Source organism: Sphaeramia orbicularis, chromosome 16 (genome assembly GCF_902148855.1).
Source record: "Sphaeramia orbicularis chromosome 16, fSphaOr1.1, whole genome shotgun sequence".
Taxonomy (NCBI): domain Eukaryota; kingdom Metazoa; phylum Chordata; class Actinopteri; order Kurtiformes; family Apogonidae; genus Sphaeramia; species Sphaeramia orbicularis.
Genome location: NC_043972.1, coordinates 6198450 through 6222706, shown reverse-complemented (window position 1 = coordinate 6222706; position 24257 = coordinate 6198450). Strand labels below are relative to the sequence as shown.

Here is a 24257-nt window from a genome sequence, read left to right as displayed (position 1 = left end):
AAAACGTTTTTTCGGTTTCCTACTCAAATAGCTGGGGACAGAAACTCAAACGTAGTTCACGTAACAGTATAATTCAGAATACTGTAGGGGAGGTGAAAGAAGATGGTAAGAATTTGTAGAGAGAACGCTGTTTGTTGAAAACGCCTATACATTGAATCTTCCGTTTTTTGGCAGCAAGTAAAGGCGTCATGAATTCCATTCTGTAGAAGAAAAGGCACAAGTATGGTTTCACAAACTCCCAAGGATAAATACCGTGGATTTGACCAAAATACACGTGAAGGAGTCAGTTTTCCTCTAAAAAAAATAATATATATATAAAACTTTAAACTATCAACTGTATCCAAAGGGTCATGCTATGAATAGCACAGCCTTGAATAATTTGGTGTAGAATTAAAATTCAACCACAAGGTGTCACAGTTCAACAACAATGAAGCCACGTATTGTTCTACTGCTGCATATAATCAAGAATAAGAAATCTATTGTCTCTGAAACAGTAATACAGACTAAAACATAAAACCAATAAAGCATCAAGAATTTACCAATTTCACTTTGAATTAAGGTCTGCAAATATTACTTTCCTTCCCATGTGGCAGATGTGTTTATTGACAACTGTTGTAGTCAAAAATGATCTCTCACTCTGATGGTAAATGTTCTCCAATGTTAATGAGATGAAGTGAAAGTGGGACACTGAAACTGAATTTTAATGGTAGAAGTCGTGCCCACCTATGCTTGGGTTACGCCCTTCTCCTCCCAATTTACCAATAGGAAAACGACTGTGTTGACACTTCTAACCAATCAGCAACTCACCTCACATTTCCTTGTTTACAGTCCCATTTCAGCAGCTGTTGTAGCCATCTATTATTATTAAAGGTAGTTCCTCTAAAGCAGCATGCAGTGTAGGTTTTATTCAGTCAGTTTCAGTCAAAGTCAGTTTGATGTTAAGGACAGGAGAACATCTTCAGGTGCACATGGGATAGCTTCACTTACTGGTTTAATTGGAACGTCAGTGGTTTTTAAGACTCCCACAAAAACTCACCTGCACTAACTAGAAAGTCCAGTTTCTCAAGCAAGTCCCAGAAAACACCAGAGAGTCCTGAATGCAACATGGACCTGGACAGGTAAGAAAACAATCAGGAATGCATGCAAATTCCATTCTACCACTAAAATTATATGAATTTGATTTGTTTCATTTTGTAAACATACTTTTTTCTACATTTAATCCCATTATTCTATGTAGACTAAATCTTTAAGATATGTATTTACAAATAATTACAATAATAATCTTAAGCATGTTAACTTCATATAATCATATAAAGATCTATCATATTGTGAAGATAGAGGAAATGAAATATCTCATCATGTTTATCTTGATATGAATGTGGAAGTTATTTTATTATGGGCAAACCTATATTTACTGAGTTGTAGAGAAACACTGAAATTTTATATGCCTGTTATATACCTATCTGACCACCTATTTTGACGCAAAACTGAAAAATAAAGCATTTTGGTCACCATGTTGACACCTAAACAGTACATATTTCAGTTATTCATCATGTGACTTAGATGTAGTTCTTCTTCTGTAGTAAACATGGTTGTACACAGTCACATAGTGGGCAAATAGATGGCTTGTGAGAAAGTGCCCGGGGCAGATTCAGTGGCTTGGCAGGCAGCTTTTGTTAATGACAGATTAGATTTGCTGTAACAACACGGTTCATTGTGTCTTGTCTTTTGTCCTGGCTTTAAAGTAAACGTCTGGTGGTAGTAGTCCCAAACGAAGCATCTGCACCGCCCCGCAGAGTGTTCAGCAGTGAGGATGAAGCATGGAGGAGTTACCTGGAGAACCCACTGACGGCTGCAACCAAAGCCATGATGAGCATCAATGGGGACGAGGACAGTGCAGCGGCTCTGGGGCTGCTCTACGACTACTACAAGGTGATACTAAAATCAGCCGTTTTAATCTGACATACTAAAAACATGATTTTCTGCACTGAATTTCATCATTTCTGAATTATTTCATTTGCATAAACGCTGTTGGAGCAGTTTACCCCCAGGGATCAGCCTCACAAAGCTGTTTCAGACTGGTTCATATCGTCAGACCGGTCTCAGATTTGCTGTTAGATGAGTCTGATGCCAGTTTGACTGTTTCACAAAACTCAAGTTTGGATGAAAGATGACAATCACCCCTGAGGCTAATATAAATCAAAAACTGCAATTTTTTTTGGTGGATTGAGAAGCCAGCTGAGGCAACTGTCAGTTAATTAACCAACATGGTTTGGGTTCACAGAACATCCAAAAAAGGTTCAGAGTCAGAACAAAGTTTGGTAAAAACAGCTTTTCAACATGTTGTCCCATCTCCATGAAATGATTTACAGAAGGACCTGAAACTGTCAGAACTTGGAACATTAGAGTAATTTAAGTCTGTTTTAAATGATTGAGAAAATACCAGTTTTAGTTAATGCGACTGGTTATGAAAATGCACTGATCGTGTCCTTATTAATCTTGGTCTTTCTTTCTATACAACCAGATATCATATTTATTTATTTATTCGTAGTATAAAAATTACTAGTTTGTTTCGTCTCAAAGAGAATTTCATCTAGTTTAATAAAGGATATATACAGTATATTTAGTCAGAAACCGAAGAGTTATCATACACAAAGTACGTTACTTTTTTTTTATTATGTGTTTTTATGTTCATTCTGAAAAGAAACACTTTCTGCTGGAGTGAACTGAGTTGCGTGAAGTTCTTGAGAAGTAATTATAACTCAATCACCTGTTTGTGTCCAAGTTTTTAGCAAATGAATTCTCTTTAACACAGTAAACCAAAACAGCTTTGTTTATCAGATATAGTACAAATAGCGATATGATTAAAGTCTTTCTAGACCTCTTCATTTATCTGTAGATATAAAGATCTATGAATCAATCTTCTACTAGTCTCTTACTGACCAAAAGGAGCCAAACATTCGTCATAATCAGTGATTTGTTTGTGGTTTTAATACCAGTAATATTGTGTAACAAGTTCTCTAGAAAAGTTGTAAATATTTTACTTTAATTCTGTTAGGTTAGAGAGAGAGAAGAAAATATGTGGAGGCTAAAGAAAGTGACAAAAATGACAAACCTGTAGAGAATTAATGCCAATGTTAAAGTCTTTCTAGATCTCTTAATTAATCTATAGATATAAAGATCTATGATTCAATCTTCTACTAGTCTCTTACTGACCAAAAGGAGCCAAACATTCGTCATAATCTGTGATTTGTTTGTGGTTTTAATACCAGTAATACTGTGTAACGAGTTCTCCAGAAAAGTTCTAAATATTTTACTTTAATTCTGTTAGGTTCCCAGAGAGAAGAGATGTATTTCTGGTGGTGTCAAACCCCCAGATCCCCCTGCTCTCACCTCTAATAACTGTGGAAGTCTAGAGATGCTGGACCAGCATCTTCAGGCTCTTGGATCCATGCCTGTCAATCTCTCCCTCAACAACACTATGGCTGCAGAACATCACAGCTCCAAGTACGGACCCCTCAGCCTCATAGGAGATGCCAAAGGAGGAGGAGGTGGAGGTGGAGGAGGATCTCTGGTCAAATCTGATGGTCACATGTCTCTGCCGGCTTCTTGCTCCGGAGGTTCCTACCCAGAAGAATCCAAAGAGTCACTGAGGATGGTTTACGAGCAGAACCGCTATGATTTGTTCCTCGGTGGCTGTATGAAAGATGAACAGAGAAGCACGCCAGACAGCACCTACGAGGATGTGGAAGAAGAGGTGAGACCTGTTATCCCAGCTGGGTGGGGTGGAGGCTGAGGAGAAAGTAAAGAGAATCAGAATCAGAATCAGAATCAGCTTTATTGGCCGAGTACGTGAACACATACAAGGAATTTGGCTGCGGTTTTTCTTAGCACGTTTCAACATGAACCTAAAACAACATGAACCCAATCACACTTGAACATACACCTAATATAGACTAGAGACAAGGACAACAATGGGATGAGATTTACAATGGATTTATATTGTAATATGTACAGAGTGTAAAGTGACATTTTATACAGTGAGTGGATGTGTACAGGGATCCGGTCTATTAATATATGTTTATGTATACATTATTTACAGTGGGTTTTATATTGTAATATGTTCAGAAAGTGCAAATTGGAGTTTTTATACAGTGAGTGGATGTGTACAGGGATTCAGTCTATTTGTATATATTATTGTAGTGCAAATTAGTCTGAGATCTTATACAGAGGCTGCTAGTTGTACTGTGTATAGGTGTTTGAGTAAAATGGTTTATTCTAGAAATAACAGGTAACATTTTTCCCTCATTCCAATTGCTTGGAAACCACAGTAAACCACATAAAAGTAAAATGTTCAGTTTTATCAGATCAAGTTCATGTTGTTTTTTTTACACAACACATCTTTGGAAGAGTTCATTAATTGATATTAGGTGATTTTTATATGATTTTTTCTCCCATTGTTTCACTTTGCTATTGGTTTCCTCATGTTGATGTCTTATATCTTATGTCTTTTTCAGATGTTCCACAGAAGTCCGTGCTCTGGAGGTGGTGGATTAAATTTCAATGCACCAGTGTAAGTTAAAATCCAGATATTAATGTACTTCAAGTGCACATGACTGAAAAATCTTCTTCTGTAGCGAATCATAAACATCCTCTTAACCACAGGTCATGATGCTGCTACATTACAGTCACTATTGTCACTTTAGTTCTAGCCGAAATAAATTTAAATAAACTGTTACTGCTGCTCATGTTGCTGCTTATATGCACCACCACCTTAAGCTGTTACTGCTGCTGTATATTGTGTATTATTGTACATATTCAGAGGTTTATTTGATCATACTTTAGCGTATTTTATGGTAGTTTTTCTATTTAGCCTTCATATATTTTATTTAAAGGGGTCATATTTTGCTAAACCCACTTTTATTAGTCTTTGGCTCATTTATTTGTGTATTTGGACTTTAATAGTTCAAAAAGTTTGAATTTGAATCCTCCAGGTGCTGCAAAGCTATCTTTATATTTATTTTGGCAAAAATCGTGTGGATTTCTACAACCCATTTTAATTCCTTCTTAATTTGTTACGTTTTACAACTAGTTACATCCTGACATTTGCACATACAGTATAAGGTTAAGAACATTTCTCCGGGTACAACATAATTGTTTGTCAGCAGCAACAGTTGTAGTAAAAACTGAAAATATGTCCAAACTTTGAGCCGATTACCTAAAATGTTCAGTTTTTGGTTGTATTAATGAACACAAGTGGCTGAACGGGACAGAAAGCATGGTCAACAACCTGGAGGGGGTCGGGTGTGAAGTGGCTCAGGTGCATTTAAAGGGCCAGCGCTCAAAACGACTTTTCTTACGTCATTACTCAGAAATAGGGTTGAAGATGGACCTGTGGAGTTGAATTAATGAAGAATTCAGACCCAAGTAGAGCATTTACAGTTGATGTAGACCAAATGAAATGTTTTAAATGCATAATTCCATTTAAAAAAACAAGCAAAATATCACTCCTTTAATATTTTGTCTAATTTTCATGCTGCAAACACAGAGACCTTGGTAACTATATTTTGTTCTATCGTGTCTATCGATTGAATGACAACAAAGCTGAATCTGAGTTGTTGCTCTAGTCGTCTTTTCTGAAATTATTGAGTTATACCAAACAGACATAACAGCTTAAATAACTCAATAGAAATTTTCTTCCTGTTCCTGTAGAAAAACCCGTTGTAGTAGAACAATTACCAACATTCCGTGAAGGTTTTCAGACTGGTTTTTGTATCTTTGCAGTGACAGTTTCCAGTACTGTCTGGAGGCCAGCATGTCTCTGCGGCCCAGACAAGCAGAAGGACCCATGGCGTATCTGAACCGCAGTCAGTTCTACGCCCTGACGCTGTCCCAGACCGGCTTCAGATCATCCCTATCTCAGCCCAGAGGCAAAGTGCGGGTGAGTGGGCCGGCGACGTCACATGGGCCCAAGGGGAGCCCGTCCAGTGGTGAGCAATGCACCATGGGAGGCTCTGAGCTGCAGCGGGACAGTATGGTGCAGGTGAGGGAGGGGAGGTAGCCCAGCGGTAATGGTGGATGTAGAGGGTTTTACCCAAGTAGTGTTGAGTGTTTTTTTTTATTTGTTTATCCTTTATTTAGCTAGGATGTTACCAACGAAGACAGCAGCAAACAGCTTCATATTAACCAACATATTCATGAACTGAGTTAATTTTATTGGGTGCTTTAAATCCAAACTGAGAGTTCTGGGGCCAACTCAAAAACATGCACTTGTTTTTCATAATTTGCCTTTAAATTTAGATTTTTCTCTTTAACTTGTCTGTGTTACTTGTGTTTTAACTGTGTAACTGTGTAACTTTGTTTTCTGTTTGCTGCTGCCTATCTTGGCCAGGACTCTTTTGAAAAAGAGGTTCGTAATCTCAAGAGGATTTTCCTGGTTAAATAAAAGTTAGATAAAATTAAAATTTTAAAAATACACAATTCAAAATTCACAATTCTCTTCACGAAAAACTGGGGAAAATGGATGACATTCAGAGACAAATGTATCTATTAAGGGACCTTAAATATTCTGTCACCATCACAGGCTGTTCTTTTCATCTGTTTGTTTGTTTGTTTTGCTCTTTTCCTGCTCCTCAACCTGAGGAGATTGTTTTGTACTGTTAAAAATTGAGAAATAATAATTGCTCAAGAAAAAAAATACACGATTCAAAGGTTAAACAGGAAAAGAAGAGTAAAATAGAATGTAAAACAGACGCATACAGGCCACACGAGTGATACCGAGAACATGTTTTTTGTTTGTAAAATACCTGTATCAAAGACTGTTTCTAGGTTGATATTGTGCAGCTCACTCCATGGTCACGATCTGCCCTGAGTATATTCATTTTATGCATCTTATATATTGCACTATATACTAGACTACGTTTGTCTGACAGTTTTTCATACTCTTCCTGTCTTGTGAAAACCCAATCTCCAAATGTACTGATGAACTAAAAATCTTAACTTAAAAATCCTCCTTCTTAAGATGAATAAGCTGTTAAAATTCTATTGGATTCTCTGGGAAATGCAGTATCACAAAGTTTTTCTAAACCCGAGAAAAGTTGAAGTTTCTTTCTACAATGATTTTTAAAGGTCGATATATTAAAAATACTTTGGGGCACGAAAATTAAAGCTGATAAATTAACTGGTATTGATACTGTTTGATAAAGAAATAGAAATACTTTATGGTGTATTTTTTGCTTTTTACAGAACACAAATGTTTGTCTTTGGCCTGTGTGCACATATTTATTCATCACGATCACTCATAAAATAATACAAAGATGAAGACATGTCACTCACACACAAAAAAATATTAGACCACCTATATTTTCTTCAATTTCTCGTTCATTTTAATGCCTGGTACAACTAAAGGTACATTTGTTTGGACAAATATAATGATAACAACAAAAATAGCTCATAGTGGTTTAATTTCAGAGCTGATATCTATCCATTTTCCATGTTTTCTTGATAATAACCAAAATCACTTCAGTTCTTACATCAATATCTATGGCACTGTGCTGACAAAAACAGTGCTTTTAGATATTCCATGTTTTCTTTTCTGTCTGTTTTAGTCACATGATACACACAGGAGTTAGGGCTGGATTGCATAACCATTGTGGTTGATGACTTTTGATGGTCTAATAATTTTTTCCGCGACTGTATATAGCAGGGGTGTCAAACATGCGGCCCGGGGGCCAAATGCGGCCCGCCAAAGGGTCCAGTTCGGCCCCTGAGATGTTTTTGCCAAGTGCAAAAATTTTACAGTCTTGAATCGAATTAAGCAAAAAAAAAAAAAAAAGCTTGAATTAAGTAAAAAAAATCTTGAATTAAGCCAAAAAAAAAAAAAAATCTTCAATTAAGTAAAAAAATCTTCAATTAAGCCAAAAAAATATCTAGAATTAACAACTTAATTTTTTTTCTTTGTTTTTGTGCAAAAAATAACATTAAATTATGAAAATATTTATATTTACAAACTATCCTGTAACACTAAAATGTGAATAACCTGAACAAATATGAAGAACCTGAAATGTCTAAAGAAAATTAAGCACAATTTTAATAATTTTTTTGCCTGTTCCTCAGTGTTTAGCGTCTTTGTAGATCTGATCCATGATGCACATGTAGAAATGATAAGTTGAGGAATAATATTGTTAAAATTGCACTAAATTTTCTTAGGTTTTTCAATTAAAATTTCATTTTTTTTTTTTGGATAGTTTATAAAAGTAAGTATTTTCATAATTTAATGGGGTTTTTTTTACACTAAAACAAAGACAAAAATATGGAGTTGTCATTAGTTATAGGTTATTATGTTATTATTTTTCTGGTCCGGCCCACTTCAGATCAAATTTTGCTGAATATGGCCCCTGAACTAAAATGAGTTTGACACCCCTGGTATATAGTCAATGACTTTATCAGACGATGGGTAACTATTGTAACTACTATAAAACTAATGTAAGAAATGAATCCAAATACATAATAAAAAAGAACACAACTTGTTTAATGACTACCTTTACTTTTCATACTAGTACATTTTGCAGTATTTGCATATTTAAGTGAGTTTTTGCAGCATCTACCTCTTCTTGTGTATCATTATTAGTAGTAGTATTTGTAGTTAAGAGGAGGATGTGAGTACTTCTTCCACCTATGAAGTCTGTGGGTTTTAAACTCATTGCTGGATGCTTTCCAACTATGCAGAACACGTTGTACTTTCCCCATCACCCTGAATGCACTGCATCTTTTTCCTTCTCGTTAAAGAGTGTCATCATGGTTGTCTTTGGGGAAGACAAGTGCAGAGACGAGCAGCTGAAGAATTGGAAATACTGGCACTCCCGTCAGCACACAGCCAAACAGAGGGTCCTAGACATTGGTAAGATAAACGCTGAAGCCCCCCCCCCCCGCTTCATCCAGGGCAGATGGGGTCACCTCAGACACAACAGAACAACACACTTCAGTATTGAATGTCAAAGCCTCACGAAACTGTCTGGGTGTAAAAGCACAAAAGCAGGTGGCAAACCTGCAGAAACCTCCTGTGGAATTCTTTCACATATCCTGAAGTGAAACCCGTCTCAATTTACATAACTGCCAGTCCACGTTTCCCACAGGAGCACAGTGAAGACACAGCCAGTGGGTCTGCATTTGCATAGACGTTAACAAAAAAAAAAAAAAAAGAAATAGGTGGGAGCCTGGAGTGAGGCCATATCCCGCACAATCAGCGAGGGACAAGCCTCAACCTGTGGCTCAAAATGCAATGGAATGAACCACAGGAATCAGAGAGGGCTGGTTTGGTTCATGTCAGTACAATAGTTGGTGGGTAGGAATGAGCAAAACGAGCTGTGTTTCAAGTTAAATCTCACTCTCATTGCCAAATTATGACATAAATGCCTTATGTATTATCATTTTGTCATCATATCTGCGTCCGTTGAGTTTATTTTAAGCACTCACTCGTGTTCATACCACATTTTAATTAGTGTGGTCGGGCATAACATCAAACCTCCATGTTTAACCCACACTGAAACAGTTTTTTTTTTTTTAAATTATCCTCACAGCTGACTATAAGGAGAGCTTCAGCACGATTGGGAATGTCGAAGAAATTGCCTACAACGCTGTCTCTTTCACATGGGATGTTAGTGAAGAAGCCAAGGTAATGTTTTCACCTCATGACACCTTCAGGTTACAAAACAGTTGGAGGAGCATATGCTAGGCCTGTCTGTCCCTGTCCACCCCCACCCGACCCCCCAGCCCTTTGTCCTCCATGACACAGGGACGTCTCCCACCATCCGTTGGGTCATTAGTTACAATAGAAGACGTGTCAGACACTCAGGTTTCACCTCTGCAAAGGCGATGGAGACAGACAAACAGAAAACACCATCTATCCACAAACGCAGAAGCAGTTCAGCCTCAGGAGAAACTTAAAGCATGTCCTCATTCTGTGGGTTTGGGGATAAATGAGTTTTTGGGACACACCTTAAATCCTCTGTGTGTTCAGACCACCTTGTGTTTAATCACATTATGCTTCTATAAACATCTAAACAACACAAACATATCTGAGTTGTGTCTGAAAATCAGCCTCTTTAGGGCAGGACTGTGTATGTGAACATTAACACAATCGTTAAATGTTATCATCATTTAATTCTGTCTTAATGAAATTGAGAAAATCAGATTATTAACTCATAAAGACCCAGCAGTTCCTTTGTGTCAGATTTCTCCCTATTATTCCTTTTTTTTAAAGTGATTTATCACCATTTATTATAATATTACCCTCTGTATTTAGCATTTTTTCAGTGTAAATGAGATATTTTCCTATATTTAATCCACTGATCATGTTGATGTTCATTAAAGCTCAGAGTAAAATCAACGGTTATTAAATCAGGAACAGAGAAAACTGAAGAAAAATTGACATTTTCAACAAATATATCAATAACTGAGTACAAAACAAGTGTCTGTCCACTGTCATTGATCCAAATCCATGGGTTTTACTGTGTTGTAGAAGATGACGGTGTTTCCGTGGTAACTACGGAGCCTCTGAACATCCAAATGGGTCATATCCGATGACCATGAAAAGATGACAAAACGCATTTTATACCAATTATAATTACATGTATTGATAGAATTAGTGGATCAGTAGGTATTAAACAGTTTAGATTAGTAGATGCTTTTGGTCACCAGTGGCTGTTTGGGTCCTTATGGGTTAATAAATATCTGGATGATTTGCAGTGAAGTTTGATGATATGACCATACGATTAAACGTAGATTTTTTTCAACTTTTGCCTGATTTACAATATTAATCAGTGGTTTTCTGGCAACATGACTCAAAAATACTTTTTCTTTTCTAAAACTACACAGCCTGGTCAAAAAAAGTTCTACACTGTCACATTTCCTTGGAAACCTTTCACTTTGACTATTGCAGGCATACATTTATTTCCATCAGTTTTTGGACACTTATGTTGCTGGTCCTCATACATACTACTAGTAATATGGCCGTATGTATGATCTACCTCTGTACAGTATGTTTTTTTTCTGCTATGACGTTAACCCTTATTTTTGTGGCGGCATTTAGCCTTTCTTATGTAATTTATCAGCATTATTTATTATTTGCATTATCCTCTGAGTTTTGCGTTTTTAAATGAAAACCATGTATTTTCCTATATTTAATGTACTGATCATGTAGATGTTCATAAAAGCTCAGAGTAGATTCCAAGGTTATTATGTCAGAACGGACAAAACTGAAGAAAAAGTGACTTTTTCAGCAAAACAAATATTAACTGAACATAAAACAACTGCTGTCATTGGTTAAACTACATGGTCACTGCAGGGTTTTTAAATGTCTCTACGATCACTACGAAGAATCTGAATGTCCAAATGGGTCGTATCTGAAGACCTTGAAAAGATGACAAACTGCATTTGACGACAATTATTTGTATTATGTATTGATAGGATTAGTGGCTAATTTAATTTTAGATCAGTAGATGCTTTTGGTCACCTGCTGCTGTTTAGGTCTTTAAGGGATGATTTCCTGTTAATGAACTAACAGTGACAAAGTAAAAAAAGACAACCAAGATGGATCCACTCTGCGAACTCTATTTGATTTTTTATTTTGTTATTACATTTAACACCATCAATCCTTAAGTCCTTTAAAGTCCCAGACCTGTTTTCCTGATATTTTCTCACTGATCAGATTATCTCCCTTTGATCAGGTCAGTCTGTTGTGATTGAGGCGATTACATGAGATAATTTTATCCTGAACAAGCTGTTAGAGTCATTGTTTGGATATTATTTTCCTAAATGGCTGTTTCTATGTCCTTGTAAGGTCTACATTTGTCCAAACATCACCTCACACCCTCAGTCTAGCGAGTCGTGGAAAGTTTTTTATCATGAAATCAGACAACAGTACACAGACGCTGAGTCATTCTTAAAACATGAGGCACCATTAGAGAGTGACCTTCACTACCTCAGTCACAGAAGGAGGAATTTCTCCACAACCATCATATTTAATTCTACTGTTAAGCCTGGAGCAAAATGTTCAGACACAGTGTCCGGCGAGAAACCAGACCAAACCGAATCCTGATGGAAACAGGGTGAAGAAAAACCACCTTTGTATTTGTGAGGAGAGACGATCGATGACTTGCCGCTGGGTGGTGCAGGTTTCAGTGAAGCTCTGACGGGCTGACATAAAAAAAAAAACAAAAACATGCTTTTGGAGAGCTTTTTGTTTCCTGTTATGGCATGGCTCTACTGTTGCCAGGCAACCATCCTCATCCTCATTGTAACTGCATGTGAAATGTGTTTATAGAAGGAGATGAGTCGCTTCCTGCAGCCCAACTCTACTTTTCTATTTGTTTGTTTGTGCCAGGTAGAACGGATGGCACTGAATCAGCCACTTTACAGTAGCCCCCTGAACTTATTTGTTGTTTATGAAGGTATTTGATGCTCACACATCTGCGTAAACACAACAAGCCTCCCACTCGCACACACACACTCACGTAAACGCTAGCAGAAACAGTGCTTCTGGAGACATTTACATGGCTCGGGTCCGTGGAGGTGTGAATTAGTGAAGGTGTGTAGGAGGCTCATTTGTGCTCCAGGCCTTTCCAATAATCAGCCCTCACCTCTGCAGGTTCAGACATGATGCTGTTGATGCCACTCAGTGGGAAAATTGCTGTTTAGTGTCGATGAGGAAACTTTACCGTTATCCGTTTCTATCGACCTGTTGCTCAAGCTGTTAGTCCTGTTCAACGGGAACATTCACCTGAAGTTTAGTTAGTTTGGTAATAAGTGAGCAATGTCATCATTACTTGTGGTAACCTGTTCTGTCGTATAAACTAAATGTGTGGAAATAAGCCACTCTAGTATTGTTTACAGTGTGCGTTTCATTGTTTAAAATAGTAACGGGATTCTTCTGCAATGAGGTGAGAACTTATAAACAGTTTTTCTCTCACAACCTTTTAAAAGATTTAGCATCTCAGCAAGGCAGCAGCTCTGTTCCGCTACTTTATTTAGGACTTGCGAAGACATTTTGAGTGCCAAATGCACACACTTCTACAGGCTGTGACAGAATTAAACTACTGACTCAGGGTCTCAGTAGGAAACCATGTCTTAAATAAGTATCATTTACAAGTTCTGCCATATATTGGGAGATCATTTGTCAGAAAATAAAACGTTTAGCACATGGGGTGTGAAGATGTGTTGGAGCACATTCACTAGCTGTGTGTTGCTTTTGGCTGTTGTTCATGTGACTCATGACCCTCTGATTGTAACTCATTGTACAGTTTATGAATCAGATTCATTCCCATAACAGCTGCGAACATTAACTGACCCTACTGTCTTTTTTTTGTTTTTTAAAATCTCAGGTGTTCATCTCCGTGAACTGCCTGAGTACGGACTTTTCCTCACAGAAAGGTGTGAAGGGGATGCCTCTGAAAATCCAGATCGACACCTACAGCTACAATGGCTGCAGCAGCAGACCCATCCACAGGGCCTTCACCCAGATCAAGGTCTTCTGCGACAAGGTGAGAATGAAGGATATTATGGATGACGTCACTATTTATTTATTTTCCCTACTTTTACTCTTTCAGTCTCTAATTTTCTGTCCTTTCATGCCTGTGTGTGTTTGGCAGGGTGCTGAGAGGAAGCTACGTGATGAGGAGAAAAAGCAGCTCAGGAAACGAATGAAAGGTAAAGACATTTTCCTTATTCTAGTCATGAATATTGTTTAGAGGCTTGGTTTAAAACAGTTTGAGCTGCAGCAGTTCATAGTTTCTATTAATTATTCTTCAGCATTTTGTCATTCAAGTGGTCTGAGAGGATGTGAGACTTCTACATCTACTCCATTTCATTCCTGTATTTTTATCTAATCACAGCCGTTTTCAGGCAGGTAAAGGGGTTAAATACATGATTAACATGTACTTACCAATCACTGATCAGATTCTGTAAGATGTGGCCTGGATGTGATTCTACTGCTCTACTCATACAGAAAAGTGTCTTCATTTCTCTGTAATGGAATGAAACAACATGAGATCATTTATATATTTGGTATTTTGATTTAGATAGAGTGGAGAAGCTGCAGGAAGAAGAGGTATATTTTCTAATTTCAGCTCCTGTGGCTTTAAAATTACTGCAAATTACTTTCCAGCCACTCAAACAAACCAGCACTCACCAATAAATCACATTTTCACTGAACATACAGAGATACATCACTGAAGACCACCCAAATTGGAAGAATAAGAGCAAAAGAGATTAAGAAAAATATGATCTATTCTAGTCGGTATAAAACCCTTATCAAAATAATTCATTTCACTTTTAATGTAGCAGACGTTGGCTTTTTAATAATTGGTGTTTGTGTTAACAGTGTGCCTATTAAAGTAGGAAGAAATAGTTTAGAAAAATTTATTACAAGCCAGTATTGATCAATGTTATTGCACATCAGATTTTCTTCATCTCATGCAGGTCTAACAGAAAAAAAAAACAGACAAATGTAATCAAGCCTTATTATATTTATTGTACATGGAGTGGTTGCCTGGCAACAGATGCTGAGTTCATGCTCTTGTCTCTGAATTAGGGAAAAATGGCAGCTCTGTGTCTGCCTCTCCCATTAAGCGGTCAGAGAACACACTGTTCAAAACAATGAGTGACTTGGACTCGCAGCCGGTGCTTTTTATTCCTGACGTCCACTTTGGAAACCTGCAGCGAGCAGGACAGGTGGGCGACCTCTGTCTGTCTGTCTGTCTGCCTGTCTGTCTGTTATCATTATACTAACACACACAGAAAAAGCCATATTAACACTTAATGAGCTTTGACAGGGATCAGGTTCAGTCTTGCTCATGTTGCATTTCTGCTTCATTTACAGGTATTTGCTTTTGACACAGAGGAGGTCGACGGCGATGGGTGGGTGCACTATCACTGTCTTCACACATCTGATTCACTCTAAAGGTTCAGCTTCTGATTTATTTATGATGATGTTTATGTGGCAGAGTTTCAGCAGGTCTTCAAAGCCAATAAATGTCTTAAATTTGGATTGGATCTAGTGCATGGGTGAAGCCTTGAAAATAATTAATGAAAAATGTGTTGTGCCAAGAAATGAGACACTTTGGGGATGAGGGCAGTTGCAGCAGATGTCAGGAAGACATGAAATGCAATCAAAAGTCACTAAACTCCTGTTATAACCCACATTGTTTTGTATTTTGGCCCCGTGAAGGTCTTAATAGTGGTGGGAAATTGATGTTTTCCAACATGAACAGAAAAATGCTACAGAAAGTCTCTCTTCATTCAAAGAGTGTGTGTATTTTTGCATTTCAGGAGCGTACTGGTGAAGAGGGTATCGTGTATTTCAGAGGAAAACATGTGTCCACCTCAGTCTAAAAAGTCCAAAGTCGATCAGGAACGAAAAGGTGTGAAAGTGTCAAGTTTTTTCCAAGTTTTTAATCATCTTACCTCAGTGTTTTCCTGAATAACTGGTTGTTTTTGTCTTGTCTCCTCTGTCCATATTCAGTCCTGCTGTATGTGAGGAAGGAGTGTGATGAAGTGTTTGACGCCTTGATGCTGCATACGCCAACTGTCAAAGCGCTGATGGAGGCTGTAAGTAATGAAAACGTACACGATCAAGTACAACATGACCTCCATTTTTGTAATTTTACAGTACCATATATTTCCTACAGTGGAGTGTTGTCAAAGTAACACTAACAAGTTTTATTTGCAAGTAATTAACAAATGCTACAAATTTTTTGCATCATCCTGCAAGGCTTAAGAGACCCTTTTCACCCCAGACATTCTGACTAAAGACAGAAAATATACAGGCGTAAATGGTATCATTAAAAACATCTACATCACATTAAATTGTGCATACTGTGCACTAAAATGACCTCCAGGGGGCAGTAATACCAGTGCTTCACCTATTTTCCAAGTCAAAATTTCTGCTTTTTGCTGCAGAAAATCTTAAAGTTATCAGCCATTGACATATTCCCTTAAATTGCTTCATAAAACTAAGAAATCTACAGTATTTGTCTATTATTCATAGCCCTGGCCTTTATGTTCCTCTTTTGTGTGTCTGCTGAAAAATTAAGTTAATCTTAACTTGGCAAATAATGTCAATGCTAGAGTTTTTAGTACATTACTATGTGGTATATTAGTTTAATAATGGTGATAAAAGGCAGAAAAAGTCAAAGAAGTAGGTGTTCTGACATTTTTTTTTTTTTACCAGTAGTTGATATTGTTATCTGTTATAAAATTTCAGTCACATAGTACATGTGTTGTGCTGAATAGGATAAGTCAATCCTTATCATAAAAAAAGATGACTTATCTCTAAGTTGCATAGATATGATCAAAATGTGATGATTAAACACTATTTTCTCACAGATCTCCGAGAAATATGGAGTGCCTGTTGAAAAAATTTCCAAAGTTTATCAGAAAAGTAAAAAGGGGTGAGTAAATAAATAAATACAAGGATAAATTAAGTTTATGTGTGTGTAAATGAGCTGAACTTAACTGGGTTGTGGTTTTGTGTCTCATTTTCCTTAGGGTTCTAGTGAACATGGACGACAACATCATCCAGCATTACTCCAACGAGGACACGTTCATCCTGGCCATCGAGAGTTCAGCAGACTCCTTACGTGTCACACTGTCAGAAATCTGAAAAGACTTCAGCAATATACAAAATATTTTATGTAGAGATAATGAGGGGATGAAACGTTAACTGCATCTACAAATAGTGTCATTGCTCAGAGTATTACTCCACAGACCTGCTTACACACATCTTGCTGAAGGTGAACAGTTCCTGGCTGACACTCATGCATCTCTTCACTGTTTGACACTAAATGGTTGTGACTAAAACAGTGTTTATCTTGTTCATCACCAAGTATCCAACCCCGTGTTGTGGTTTCACAGGAAGAAGACTGCTCCGTACACTTTGTCTTATTGGATTAACAGCAGAGGCTCCTGTTTGCATGCTCTGCATACATTCCTGTTACGCAGCCTTATGACGGAAGCTTTTACATGACTTGTTCAGATGTTTGATGGAAAGTCTGTACGTCTTCTGCTTGGACTTGTCAACATTACAGGATACTCATTTTGTATGTGAATAATTTTGTATGTCCATGTTTTATTGACGGCGGTCATATTTTACTGCGTGCTTAATGTTTCCAATCGGTGCCAGTGAAATAACAGTTATCCCAGGTTGTGATTACACGCTGGTGTCTCTGGTGTCTATAATTACACGAGGCATCATTATGGAACAAGACTCTGAGTCTCCAGGATGCTGTTAAACTGTTTTGCTTCCTCTGTGTGTGTTTATTGCTTTTCATCTCACTGAAGAGACTGTAGTCATTAGTATTTATGACATTATTTAGAGACTCACAAAGCCCAACCGGCCCATCGATTTACACAGTCGTCCTCCGAGTCTTCTGCAAAGAATCAAAGCCTAACAGTTTGTTTTCTCTGCTGCAACTTAGTGCCTGTGTTTGCACCTGAATGTTGCTTTATACACACCATGCTCCATAATGTACAGTGAGTAAATAAATATAGTTTTATATTGTGTCACTTGTGTACTGTACTTCTTTTAAGTGTCCTCTGCAGCACAGTCGGCCTGCCCGAGGAGATAAGGCTTGCGGAATCAGTGACATCTTTTAAATCACTTCTTAAAACACATTTTTATAGACTTGCTTTTATGTGATGTCTGTCCCTTTTTAACTTTTAATTTTTTATTTAAATTTTTAAATTTGATCCTGTTTGACTATTAATTTGTTCATACATCTCTCTAATTGTGTTGCTTCTGTTTTAGTGTTTTTACTTGCTTCGTGTATCCTGCTGTTGTGCCCTCTGTCAAAGCACTTTGTAAACTTTGTTTTTAAAGGTGCTATACAAATAAAGTTATTATTATTATTATTAGTTCTGCAGGAGGTTTTTCAGTCCAGTTGGTCATAGTTGCTAACCCAGAGTATTTTTTTTCTCACATCTATCCTGAGCGTTAATACAGTTACAACTTATAGATGTGGTATAAACCTGTCTTTTGCTGCATGTGAGTGCTAAGAAGAATAAATGACACGACAGACATGTACTCAATGTCCTACATTTCAGAAAAGATGTCCGCTTTCAGTTACTTTTTAAACATTCTGGTCTTTTCTATAATCAGGTGTCAAGGTTTCATAAATATTTTCTTGGCATAACAATTAACCTCAATGGACTGAGCTCTTCAGGTCACATGTAAAATGAAATGCATACTCTTTAATGATAGTTTGGTTTGTTTGGATCAGTCCTTAGTGGTACTAATTTAGCAATGATGACTAACCTTATTATTATTATTATTATTATTATTATTATTATTTATTTTTGTGGTTTGTTTGCTTATCAATCATTTATGTACCAGCACTTACAGTTTGCTGGTTGATTTTTGTTTTAATTTCATTGTCTACATGTTCGAAATAAAGATTTCATTCATTCATTCATAACCTTGTTAAGTGGACTTGGTTTGTGAGTTAGTCCACCAAGACTGGACAAAATATTACTAAAACTATTGGTTAGATTGCTGTGAAACTGTTCCCACTGGATGCTAACAGTGAGATCCCTTGAGTTTTCTTCTCCAAAGTCTCAGATTGAAATCGGTGCCCACTCTATTGTCAGAAGGCCCTTTAGTCATTAAATTAGTTTGGATTTAGTTGATAAATCCAAGACTAAACCTGTTCTGACTAACAGGTCTTCTGACAATAGGATGCCTCCGACTGAAAAGCCCATGAAAATATTAGCAAAATGTCCATGAATAAACTCATTGTGTCACTTGTGTTGTAACTCCTTCAAAACTTAAATTTATTAATTAAAGTCACCTGCTTCTGATTAAATACCTAAAAACCTGTAACTTTCCCAATCACCTGCTTAGTGAATATTAAATTTGTCAACTATGCTAACATGTTAGCACGCTCAAGTAAAACAAACCTAAACCTGTTGGCCCATTAAAAGCATGTTAACCTCAGTGTACTTTTGGTAAATAATAATAATAATTTTTTTTTTTTTTTTTTTGAGTATCACATAACGGCAACCATACAAAGATTTTTTTCTCTATCCAGAGCTGACACGGAATTATGGAATAAATTTAGCATGTATACATTTGCCTTTAGCTTAGCTCAATGCTAACATCAACTCTAATTTTTCCTGCCAAATCAGAAAACTCGAGTGTAAAATAAATTCTAAGGCAGTGAAAACACACTGACACCATCTGATATATGGTATTTACAGAACAGAAATATTTTAGAGAAATGAGAGTTAATTTGATGGACTTTGAAAAACTAAGTACTCTGATTTCATTAAAGAAGTTAGCATAAGGTAGCATGACATTTGCTAATTAGCCTACTGGAAATAGTTCATGTCTTAAAGATTTCTGAATACAATATTAACTTTTTATAGTGGTTAAAAAGCTGCTAAAAATACAGAAAAAAGCTTACCAAAGGCTTTCAGTTTTGTAGAACTTTCTTGATTTCTTGGCACTTATGTGTACTAATACTGACAAATCTGCAGTAACCAACAGGAAGAAGCACAATTAAATGGACACCACATTTATGCTTGCACACGATAAATTGTAAATTTAATTCTTGCCTTTTAAAGTTGACCAAAAGACAGAATCCTGTGTTCCAAAACGGCAGTCACTAAATACAGGATACCATACAAAACCTACAAAATGCAACAATTACAAACATTTTGTTCAACAGTTAACAATTGTACAGTATAAATTTATACAATACTGTTCTTGTTTTTATTTGGCACTTAACCACAAGATGCTATTTTGTGTTTAACAGAAATGTTACACCTGACGCAGATTTAAAAAATCATAAAAATACAATAAAAGCAACATATTGTGACAATATCATTGCAGTAGTTGTGATTCTCAGTTGTTTGTCTGCTTCTCTTTTTTTTTTTCTTTCTTTACAAAAGAAAACAGTAGTTATTTAGTAAAACATTCAAAGCTTTTCTAATTGGAAAACAATGTGATAAAATGGATTGACCCATGGAGGGCTCGGTACATTCAAGGGAAGGTTTCACTGGTCCCGGTCCGGCTTCTGAAAATGATCTCACAGGGAGAGATTTTTATTCTCTTTACAAATATTTTCTGTGGATTTTCTGAAAATGACAAACAGAAGGTGAGGAGATGAGATCAGTCCAATACATGTGTGCACTAGTTTATCATTTGTTATATGTAAATGCTGTTTGGCCCTACAAATACCACAATTTAATTAATCAAACAGAAAAGCGCTGTCAGCTGTGACTGGTACGTGGGTTTTTGTGTACAGGCTGTTGTGCGCGGTGGTTGTCTTCCTTCCATGTTGAGTCTCCGTCAGCTTTGGCAGTCCATTCGCTGTCAATAACACTGACCACTGGTTGTACTAACAATGACAAAACAAACATACAGAAGCAAGCACAGAGCTGGATGGGCGATCGGCCGGTAGCCACTGATATCCATAAACATATGTAAACACACACATGCCCATTAGTCACATGCATATGTGTTATTAAGTCTATGCACCCCTGTACCCAACTGTTCAAACAACTGAATCAACATGCGGCTTTTAAAAACACCGAAAAGTGAGCATGAAGAAGTGGGAATTTGTTCTTCACATAATCAAAGAAGGAACTGATTTGCATGCTTGATATCCTGCAACAGCTTAAATTACAAACAGGTTTATTATTTCACAACATTTGTTCTGAAACATAGCATCCTGGACTATCTGAATCGCTTTACGTCAACATATCTACACTGTACTGAAATATTTTAAAAAGACTACTTTTCTATTCCTTCCTTTAGCTAGAGCGCAGTCACATGCCGCCGCTCTGAAATTATTTCCGTCTAATTCATACTGATATGAAAAACCACTGGAACAGATGATGGATAAAGGGATGCGTCATCCTTATTAAATTAGTGAGACGTCACAAAATTAAACTACTTATTAGGGCGCGTATGCATAGTAGCATAATTGTACATTTTCTTGTCCCAGCACAAAATATAAAACAAGTCTATCAAGTTTTCTTAATACACAAACACACTTACACATTCTCACAGTAGAAAAGAGGAAACTACAAGCAGTACTCGATCTGAGTGAAGGAGAAACTTCACAAGTCCTGTCTGAGGGTTAAACGTTTAAATCTCACCTACAGTATGTCCTTAAAGTTATTCACCGTGATCTCTTTCTCTCTCTCTAGTCGTCTCATGCACACACTCTGTTTATGATACACATAAGAGTGATAAAGGCTCTGTGCTGAACCCTCGAACGGGCACAGAAACCAAGCAAAGACACTAATACAGAGACTCCAGTTGATACTGTATATACAACCTACTGTGGACCATCTTCATCCTCTGACATGCCTATAGGAGGACTGAGGGTCAGGAACAACACACGGGGTTTGGAAACCTGTTTGGGAAAGTGTTCAGGTCCAGGTTTATGGAGGGGTTTATATTAACAGCTCAGGTTTTTTTCAAGGGGGTGAAGGGGCTGGGTTTAGGGACTGGAGAATATAGCTAATGTGCCCGTCATTGAAGTCCTCAGTTCATACTGAAGGCTTGTCGTCTTCATCCTCAACAGCTCGTCATTCTTCATCATCAGTCTGCTCCATAGTGGAGGGTTAAGGGCATCCAGAGTCACCCAAAGAAGCACTGAAAAGACAAGAGAGAACCACAGATGGAGCAGGAAGGTCAGACCCGGAGAGGATGGGAGATGATTCATGCAGTGCTTTTGTGAAAACACCTCTGGACAGTTAATAGACCATGGAAAACACAAAAAGACTACTTGTTTAAGTATTTATAGGCAGACATTTGAGTAAAATAGACAATTTTGCTAATGGCGACATTTCCATCTCCAAAATTCTTAATAAAAATAGTCAATCTGTGCTGAAAATCACAACAGGACAAATAACAAAAATATAGTGTTAATATTTTAGTTACTATGATAAAGTTCATCACAGACTTTGGAAAGCAGTAGTTGGTTTAATAAGCCTTGTGCTCTTTCACTTTGTCGCTGCCCTTCCAGATGTAAAAATGCAAACGGCTCATCTTTGTTTAAGGAAGTGCAACTGTTCATCTTGCTCTTGGTTTTGGTTTTCTATACGGTCCAGGTCTAGACACTTACAGTACTGTCTTATGATGGTTTATAATTTCCAAAACTGAATGTAAAATCTGGCAAAATTAAATCATATAAAACATCTAAAACAAGAAACACTCATCCTTCTTTCCTTGAGGATGTGAACCTTTTGAATTTTTAGCTTTAATAAATAAAATATTCATTCCTAAAGTGACCACCAACAGTTTAAGGCGGGGTATACCTTGCACATGTCACCAGGTCATCACATAATAACCTACAGATAATTTAGATTGATGAGTTAACCTAGTGATGTCTGTGGATGGTGGGAGGAAGCTGGAGAACCTGGAGAGAACCCACGGATACGAGGAGAACATGCAAACCACTACACTGTTACTCCACTGCTAAATGCTAATGCTGATACTAGGGTGCTGTGTGTATTTGGGTAAAATACAGACTGAATTTCCCTACAGGTATAATACAGTGAATTAACCTCTCCATTCCCACTGCCACCCAGTTACTATTTTGTACTAAATATATTTAAGTTTCTACAATAAAACTTTTATCAATATAGACATGCTATACGTTGTTAGAAAGATTAGATTCTCTGTAACTGAATTGCTAAGTTTATCTTACAATATTCAGTTCCAAAACATAATTAGTGAAAGAATCCCCTGGATAGCAATCAAAGCTAATGGGAGCTCCTACCTGTTTGTGTCATTAAGTCACATAACTGGTCCATTCTATCATTAATAATACTGTAGTTCAAAAATGGGGAAAAAATGTTTCAGCTAAATTTAACCAGATGTAGTTCAGGTTGTATTTTCGCTATGTATCAAAAAAGAAAATTAAATGAATCTAGACGTACGTACCTTTCAAATGATGTGTGACTGATTAATTTGGGCCTTGTGGTTTTTCAGTTATAGTAATCTTTAGAACTTGGTAAACAGGCAAAAATTAACACAAATTAGAAAAAGAACAGTTTATCCTGTTAACATAATGACAGAAAAAAAAGGATGGTTGCACGTACAGATGCACTGACTTCTCTCTGTCCTGTCAAAATGGTGATTTTATGTTTTCGTCCTTTCTATGTTTATAGTTATATTGTTTAGTGTTTATAGGGTATAGTTCTATTCTATTCTATTTGATTTTTTTTCTCCTATGTTCATGTTGCACCGTGGGGCCATAGATTCTTGTAATTTCAGTTTTCTGTATGTGATGCACATATGGCAAAAACTGACAATAAAGATGACTTTAACTTTTTTGACTTTGAACTTCATTAGCATTTAATCCTTTGCATGTCATCAGAGTGACAAGTCAAAATCAGTCTCAGAGATCTACACCTTTCCTGACTTTCACTCCATATAAAAGTTGTGTCCAAGCTCTGGATAGTGCTGCTGAGTTTTACATCCACATGGATGTACACAAATCCAAAGTTTACACTTCATAAAAACACCACAAAACTGTAAATTTTACATAAGAGAACAGAGGAGGTGCCAGTAAAGACAATACCTGTCAAATCCCACACATGGAGGCTTTAAAAATAAGACGCTTGTTCAGAGCAAAAACACCTTCTCCAAAATAACAGACCAACACCTACAACGTCTCTCATGTCAGTCCACAAACTACAAATAATCCCAAATCAGTGCCACTGTGGATGACCCCTCCCACATCCTGTTGGCAGAAGAACCAGGCTCAACCTCCTCCTAATGACCCTCCGTTGAGCTCACAGACTCCAAGCAAGTTATTCTTCTGCTGTTGTTGTGTGTGTTTTATAAATTGACACTGTTTACCCCTCTGGGCTGATTATAAAATTCACTGTGTTTCGTTGTGTTGCGGGTGCAGATTGCGAGGATGAGGCTTACAGTTTGTGTTGATGCCTCAGGTTTAGAACTGTCCGGCGCTGCTGGGGTCGCACTGCAACAGGCGGACGATGGAGGGGTCGCTCTTCGCACCTTTGATGAACTCCTCCAGAGACAGTTTACCTGAAACACAACGAACACACGCAGACATTTAACGGTTTTACATGATACGCCGATACAGAGGACGGGCTCAGGGTGAAGGTAACAGGTAACATTTAGATCTCCAGACAGAGCAGCTGCTTAAAGATTAAAAAACCTTCAATCTTTAATGCATGTGAAGGCTGGTGATGTGCAAAAAGATCCAGTCTTAAACTTATAG

At 37.2% G+C, this 24257-nt stretch overlaps 2 protein-coding genes across 4 annotated transcripts in view; one reads left to right on the top strand and one right to left on the bottom strand.

Moving 5' to 3' along the window:
- Positions 1-780: 780 nt before the first annotated feature.
- Positions 781-17609, top strand: grhl2a (grainyhead-like transcription factor 2a). 2 transcript variants are annotated; one of them, XM_030157225.1, is made up of 15 exons: positions 781-1118; positions 1746-1932; positions 3332-3757; positions 4518-4573; positions 5785-6043; positions 8788-8899; positions 9579-9673; positions 13380-13538; positions 13647-13704; positions 14588-14727; positions 14876-14913; positions 15325-15416; positions 15518-15603; positions 16381-16445; positions 16543-17609. In XM_030157225.1, the coding sequence occupies exons 1-15, from the start codon at positions 1105-1107 to the stop codon at positions 16655-16657; spliced, it is 1902 nt and encodes a 633-aa protein (XP_030013085.1). In that variant the 5' UTR covers positions 781-1104; the 3' UTR covers positions 16658-17609. The 2 variants fall into 2 exon arrangements, with proteins under 2 accessions (XP_030013085.1, XP_030013086.1); XM_030157226.1 differs by having other exon boundaries at positions 785-1118; positions 5785-5941; positions 16543-17607.
- Positions 17610-19565: 1956 nt separating this feature from the next.
- The window catches only part of ncalda (neurocalcin delta a), a 112467-nt gene continuing 107775 nt past the window's right edge, over positions 19566-24257 (bottom strand). For both annotated transcript variants that reach the window (XM_030157228.1, XM_030157227.1), the window contains 2 exons: positions 23942-24061; positions 19566-21655 (listed from right to left, as the gene is read on the bottom strand). In XM_030157228.1, the coding sequence (XP_030013088.1) occupies positions 23964-24061 (98 nt within the window). In that variant the 3' untranslated portion in view covers positions 19566-21655; positions 23942-23963. The remainder of the gene's footprint in view (positions 21656-23941; positions 24062-24257) is intronic.

Coding starts and splice junctions, on each gene's coding strand:
- grhl2a (XM_030157225.1), top strand. Junction 8,900..9,578: donor ACAGAGGGTCCTAGACATTG/GTAAGATAAACG, acceptor TTATCCTCACAG/CTGACTATAAGGAGAGCTTC. Junction 9,674..13,379: donor ATGTTAGTGAAGAAGCCAAG/GTAATGTTTTCA, acceptor TTAAAATCTCAG/GTGTTCATCTCCGTGAACTG.